At 39.3% G+C, this 7,127-nt stretch overlaps 1 protein-coding gene across 1 annotated transcript in view; it reads left to right on the top strand.

Moving 5' to 3' along the window:
- The window catches only part of LOC107753954 (splicing factor 1-like), an 11,022-nt gene that overhangs the window by 3,184 nt on the left and 711 nt on the right, over nucleotides 1-7,127 (top strand). The window contains exons 3-12 of the mRNA XM_016570242.1: nucleotides 1,576-1,651; nucleotides 3,289-3,441; nucleotides 3,542-3,631; nucleotides 3,752-3,935; nucleotides 4,029-4,144; nucleotides 4,247-4,354; nucleotides 4,488-4,674; nucleotides 5,364-5,577; nucleotides 6,717-6,881; nucleotides 6,965-7,117. Coding sequence (XP_016425728.1) covers nucleotides 1,576-1,651; nucleotides 3,289-3,441; nucleotides 3,542-3,631; nucleotides 3,752-3,935; nucleotides 4,029-4,144; nucleotides 4,247-4,354; nucleotides 4,488-4,674; nucleotides 5,364-5,577; nucleotides 6,717-6,881; nucleotides 6,965-7,117 — 1,446 coding nt within the window. The remainder of the gene's footprint in view (nucleotides 1-1,575; nucleotides 1,652-3,288; nucleotides 3,442-3,541; nucleotides 3,632-3,751; nucleotides 3,936-4,028; nucleotides 4,145-4,246; nucleotides 4,355-4,487; nucleotides 4,675-5,363; nucleotides 5,578-6,716; nucleotides 6,882-6,964; nucleotides 7,118-7,127) is intronic.

Here is a 7,127-nt window from a genome sequence, read left to right as displayed (position 1 = left end):
GGCTTATATCGAAATCCTCCAACATTCTTCTTTACAAATCCTCGTTTTGTACTTCTAATTAGTGACCGTTGTTTTGTTTTGATCTCTCCCCTGCGCTTCCGCGTGCGTCACTTCTGAGCGGCGCATGCTCAAAGCCGACCTCATACGTCATCCGCCCGGAGCTGCTTCTGTGTACAATTGTTGGCGCAAGCTATATTAAATTGATTATTATGTTTTAAATATGGTTACGTGGCAGAGTCTTAACTTTGATAAAGAATATCTCTTTGGTTTTGAGACTTTAGTCTTTGCAACTTCAGGGATCTTATCTATGCACAATCAGCTTGTAACACTCCAAAGAGAAAGGAAAACTTGAAATCGCATCATATGACCCCTTTAATATAACTCTGACTGGATTCGTCTGAAAGAAGAAAGTTATATACACCTAGGATGCCTTGAGGGTGAGTAATTTATGGGCTAATTTTTATTTTTGGGTGAACTAACCCTTTAAGCATGTCATAGAAAAATGCATGTGAAAACCCATCAAATGCTTCCATGAGTGATGCAGAACTTTATTTGATTACAGGTCAGTTTTTGGCGTGGCTTGAGACCTGAGTAAATCTAGTCTTTTGCATGAAAAAAAACCACCCAATCCACTAAAGGCTGATCTGTTTGTCTGATTATTTCTAATTATTGCATCTCAGTTGTTCTAACTGATTAGTACTGGTAACATCTGGTAAGTGGTTGTTGTGACATGTTAATAACTTGATGAGTGTTGAATAATATCGATGAAGTTTATTAGTGTTGTTAAAAGTTACGGTCCTGTCATTTAATTACACTGGTGTTATCCTCTAAATAACTTCATTTCAATCTCATTGAGGATGCAGTTGCTCAAGCCACTTAGCCAGTATGATTTTAATTTTCTTCAAAACCAACTTTTTTTCTCCCTGACAGGCCTTCATGTTTTGCCACTTTTTTAGCTTGAAATGACTATAGTATGTGAAGTAATATTTTTAAATGTATGCTAAAAATGTGAATTTTAGTAGTTTCACTTTTTGAAGTTGGTGGCATAAAATCGAAAGCCTGTTGCAATGAACCTCTTTCTGAAATAGTTATTTACTGAAATCCCTCCAGGTTTCTGCATCTTAAATTGGCCAAACATAAAAGTTTTTTGAATGTTTGGAGAAATCTGTATGGGCTTATAAGAATACTTGCAAGCTCAAGCATTGTGTTTTCCAGAAATCTGGGCGGGATTTCAGTATTTCAGAAAATGTTGCAGAGGATCAAAAGTCTTCAGTTGACCTTGATTCTTAGTGAACTGACAATTACCATGGTAATTTTTTTTTTTTAATTCAATGTTTAACCAAATCTGGGTGGGATTTCGATATTTCAGAAAATTTGGATCGAAAGTCTTCAGTTGACCTTGATTCTTAGTGAACTGACAATTACCATGGTAATTTTTTTTTTTTTATTCAATGTTTAACCTTAGTCACGTTGAGTTTTACAGTGTACTGTTTCTGCTTTTGTGGGGTTTTTTTTGTTGTTAACCACAATTCTCTCCATCCTTGTTTTTTTTCTTCCTAACCTGATTTCTTCCAGTCCAACTGCAGATCGAAGACCTGACACGTAAACTGCGTACAGGAGACCTGGGAATCCCTGTTAACCCTGAGGACAGGTCGGAATAACGATTTAAACCCACCAACAGTAACATTTCCTTTACCTTTTTAATGCGCCATTTTATGTGAGGCCAGTTTGTAAGTGTATTAATATGCATGTAGGGGTAAGTGATTGTTAAATGAAGAAATTCTAAGTCTAAATGCCTTGCTCTAAAATGACCTAATATCTTTGCCTTTCTTTAGTTAAAGAGTAAAGAAAATGTCTTGATTATTTAATTGGTTTTGTTACATGCCTAAACATTCCAGTTTTTGAAATGCTTAGTTGAATTTTAGAGGATTTGGATTTGTTCTGTACAGAGAGGCAAAGATATGATTGAAGGCTATTTTGATATGATATTTTCATATCAAAGATTAGACTTATTTAATTCAGTTAGTGTTGCCAGGTAACTAGTCAATGCTACATACAAAATAGAAGTTGTTTTGCAGACCATATCATAAAACATATCATGGAGATTACCTGTTGATACACAGCACCTAACTTTACCAACGAATAATGTGCTGTCATATAAGCAATGGAAATCTTGATTAGTCTATCTTGAATCTTAAGTAAATAATTTTTCTGTACTGTTCTTGTAGGTATTTTTGTTGCGTGCATGTTTTCTATGTAAAATTTGTATTACAAAGGCTGGATTTAATTTGATTATTCCAGTGTAGTTCCTGTAGTCTAAGATAGTAGTTTCGGTTAACCCTCTATTTAAGCCATTTAAATGCATTTTGAATTTTATTAGATTATACATTTCATTTTTAATGCCCCTTCTTTCTAACCTCCAGAATGCAGTGTTGACGAACACAGTCGAATCCTTAATTCTAAAATCTGAATGGTTGGTTAATTGGATGGTCCGTAATGGTTTTCCATAATGGGGCTACCACCATTTTGTTCAGGAACTTCCACAGTATTCCAGATTTCCACACTGGAAGACCGCTTGGAGGAGACTCCTCTGACCTTTTCTTTCTGGAAATAACCATAACCTTAACACTGATCACTTTGGCCGCTCATAGACTTCATAAGCGGCTGTTGAAGGTTAATATTTAATCCAAATTTATTTCTCTAACCCAAATTCCCCCTCCCGTAACTTTTTTCAAGCACAGAACCTCATTGGGCAGGTTAACAGGTTTTCAGCACCATCCAAGGGGACGGTAACAGTTGGAATGCTTTCTGAGAACGTGTGAAGGTTTAGATCAGAATTCAAGAACAGATGCATTTCAAGTGTGTTGGTTGCCCCGTTTGCCTCAGATATTTGTCCTATTTTTAATCTCCCAGATAATATCGAGACTATAAAGACCCATTTTAATAATGTTTGACTCTTTGGCGCCAAATTTTGAAGTCAGTTTTAGAAGCTGCTGATGTTCTTATTCTGAGCTGCAAGCTCTTTGATCTGTAGAATGTTTTCTGCTTTTTTTAATGGTTCAGTATAGTACGTTTTTGTTATAGCCATTTTTTCTCCCTTTCTCGTCTTTCCCATTAGAACGTGAGCACTCTGGGGCATCCCATGCACTTTTTAAATGACCACAGAACAAGTCAAAATTTCAGTCAAGAGTAGGCAAGCCATTGAATGTTTTACTGTTGAGGGTGTAAGTACTGCTTTAAGATTTTGACTTTGTGCTGCATCTTTCTGTTGTTCATTCTTTTTCGCAGGTCTCCATCTCCTGAGCCCATCTACAACAGTGAGGGGAAGAGGCTTAACACGCGTGAATATCGGACACGCAAGAAACTGGAGGAAGAGAGACATTCTCTTATTACAGAGATGGTGGGACTGAACCCTGAATTCAAACCCCCTGCTGACTACAAGTATGTCTTCTACAAATTAACTCTCTTGGTTTTTGCCCTCTCTCTGGCTCTGGTGTCAGATATTTACTGGTCAAATATTTTTGTTTTTCCTCTTTCTCAGACCACCAGCTACTCGGGTCAGTGATAAGGTGATGATTCCTCAGGATGAATATCCCGAGATCAACTTTGTTGGGCTTTTGATTGGCCCACGGTGAGTTGCATGATTTTGAGCTCTCAATATTTAATTTTATTATATTTTTTGGGTGGATTTGAGTCACTACTGTATGTCACAAAGTAAGTTCTTACTGGTCTAGTGTTTTTTTTCCCCCAGTGGAAACACTCTGAAAAACATTGAGAAGGAGTGCTGTGCTAAGATCATGATTCGTGGTAAAGGCTCAGTAAAGGAAGGAAAGGTGGGCCGTAAGGATGGACAGATGCTTCCAGGAGAAGATGAACCTCTTCATGCACTGGTCACTGCTAACACCATGGAGAATGTCAAGAAAGCTGTAGAGCAGGTGAGTCCACTTCAGGCATTCTTGTACTTGGAAGTCAAAACAGGTTTTCAGAATTAATCCATTTAATAAAAATTGCTTTCTTTTTGTACACAGATTCGTAATATCCTCAAGCAGGGTATTGAGACCCCTGAAGACCAGAATGATCTGAGAAAGATGCAGCTGAGGGAGCTGGCACGACTCAATGGCACTCTGAGAGAGGATGATAACAGGTGAGAGACTTGATGCAGATTACTTGACCTTTTCTCGGAGCAGCAGATGAGTAAATGTTGCAGATGTTTGGTACTCATCAATGTGTACTTTTTCTCTCTCAGAATCTTACGTCCATGGCAGAGCACAGAGCCTCGCAGCATCACAAACACAACTGTCTGTACAAAGTGTGGTGGAGCAGGTCACATCTCATCAGATTGCAAGTTTACCAGGTAACCCCATCCACCAATAATGAGCGGTGATACATTTTTTTCCCCCTTCCAAGTAGTTTACCTCCTTCTGGTTATGTCAAGTAAAGTTCAGACAGCACAGTTCATTGGTTCATTGTATTTCTCTTCTTCTCAGTTCCTTTGCACAACGACCTGGCGAACCACCCCAATCTGCTCAGGATAAGGCCCGAATGGATAAAGAGTACTTGTCTCTGATGGCAGAGTTAGGAGAGGCTCCAATCCCTGCCTCCAGTGGGGGCCACAGCAATCCTCCCCCTAGTGGACCTCGTCCTGCAGGACCCAACAACAACCAGCCACCACCAGTAAGCCCAAAGACATCCATTTTCCCTTATTGGATGCTAGTTTCTTCATAATGTGCACTACTGTTCAAAAGCTTTACATCGGTAAATGTTTTTGAAAAAAGTCTCATGCTCACCAATAGACTTGTGCCGGTATTCGGTAATGCGATATATCACGGTAATGAATATGCACGATATTGTTATCATGGGCACTTTTAAATACCGTGAATAATTATATATTACAAATTATTTAGAATTTTGAATGCATTTTAAGAATACTTTTCCCATCAACTGGTCAAAATGCACAACACCGCTCTATGCTGCGTGAAAGACCCGTGGGCACTCTGATGTAAATAAGCGAGAAAGCTTTTAACTTTATACATTTTTCTGTATTGCTTTATTGCATTTAAATGTTCAGTTATTTTTGTTATAAGAAAAATGTTATTAAACCTGTTATACTGTATTATGACGGCACTTTTTTTAAAAACTAAATTTCAACATCGTGATAATACCGTATACCGTGATAAAAGCATTAGCAATTAATCGCAACATGAGAATTTGATACCGGCATATCCCTACTCACCAAGGCTGTTTTTATTTGATTGAAAATACAGTAAAAACAGCAATATTGTGAAATATCATTACAATTTAGCTAATTTGTATTTTTATATTTAAATTTTTTTTTTTTATTTATTCATGTGATGACCTTTCAGAATCGCCCTCCTTGGATGAATTCGGGCCCTACTGATAACAGGAATTTCCATGGCATGCACCAGGGTCCTGGTGGCCATCACAACTTCCCTCCACCAATGCCAAACATGGGCGGCCCTCATATGCCGCCAAACCCCAATGGAATGCCTCCACCCTGGATGCAGCCACCCCCTCCTCCAATGAGCCAAGGCCCAGCACCACCCGGACACCCCATGGGTGAGTGTGACCTGTGATGTTTAGGCTCTCGGTTCTACAATTCATGCTTAATGGAGCATAAAACATTTACCTGGAAAGATAGAAGCATATAAATGGATATTTGCTTCCACTTACATTGGGAAAAATTTCCTATAAAGCTCGACTGACAATCTGTATTTGGGAATATTAAAGTATGCATGCTTTCATACTTGGATACTTAAGTGTTCCAGAAAGCTTAAAATTAGGGATTTTTTTCTCGGACAAGTGCAGTGGTAACCTTAACATTTTATTTGAAGATTTAACGTTTGAAGATGGTTTAAAGAAAAAGAGTTGTAAAAATTCTGAAAATCTTTTAGAGCTGTGTATTTAAGTTTCATAATACGTTTGGGGAAAAAAAAACACGTTTATGAATAAATCTGTGTATATAAAAATTATTTAATTTTATGACATTGATTACCGCTTTATTTAATCAAAAACACGATATTAAAGGGTTAGTTCACCCAAAAATTAAAATTAGGCTGCGTTTTACTCACCCCCGATGCATCCTAGGTGTATATGACTTTCTTCTTTCAGACGAATCCAGTCGGAGTTATATTAAAAATGCAACGATAGAGCTTGAAAGATCAAAGACAATTTTTAATATAACTCCGACTGGATTCGTCTGAAAGAAGAAAGTCATATACACTTAGGATGCATCGGGGGTGAGTAAAACGCAGCCTAATTTTCATTTTTGGGTGAACTAACCCTTTAATGGTATTTGTTTATTACAAGTAGGCCAACAGTTGCCCCCTAAGTAAATAAAAGGCCTACTGGACAGGCATTAGGACCCCGGTGAGGCTGCAGCTGCTGCATGTGCTAATGACAGTTGACTCTATCACACACTGGACATGCATTCTCTGATTAAATGATCCAAAACCGTAAATCTAATCACCATTTAGGCAAAAGTTTGCTTCAAGAATGACCACACTGCTGATCTTATCACTAGCACACCCTGAGCACATGAGCATATTTGTCTTAACGTCAAGGCATATTGGCATCATTTTTCATATCGGGCCAATACCAATGTTTACATTTTACGCCATTATCTGCCGATTCCAATATCGTTCCGATAATATCGTGCATCCCTACTTAAGTGTTTCCTTCCCTTGTCTGGTGATCAGGTTTATTGCCGCCACCCATGAGTATGATGCCCCCACCTCCACCTCCCCCCAACAACCAACCACCACCTCCACCCTCAGGACCTCTGCCACCATGGCAACAGCAGGCCCCTCCCCCACCACCCACCAGCAGCATGGCAACCAGCGCTCCACTGCCATGGCAACAGAGTAAGTGTATTACAGTAGTACACAGTTGATGTCATTAAAGGGTTTCCTTTTGGCTCAGACTGAATTATTTTTTGTTTTCCCAGATACAACCACCACATCCACCCCTGCCACTGGAAACCTGCCACCCTGGCAACAGCCTCAGCAGACGGCCGCCTCAGCCGCTCAGCCCCCTCCACCCATGGGCACCCCTTCTATGGTGCCTCCTCCACCTGGTGTCCAACCCCCACTTCCTCCTGGTGCGCCCCC

Source organism: Sinocyclocheilus rhinocerous, unplaced genomic scaffold (assembly GCF_001515625.1).
Source record: "Sinocyclocheilus rhinocerous isolate Xijiao unplaced genomic scaffold, SAMN03320098_v1.1 scaffold831, whole genome shotgun sequence".
Classification (NCBI taxonomy): domain Eukaryota; kingdom Metazoa; phylum Chordata; class Actinopteri; order Cypriniformes; family Cyprinidae; genus Sinocyclocheilus; species Sinocyclocheilus rhinocerous.
Note: the sequence above shows the minus strand (reverse complement) of the source record. Positions and strands in the feature narration are given on the sequence as shown.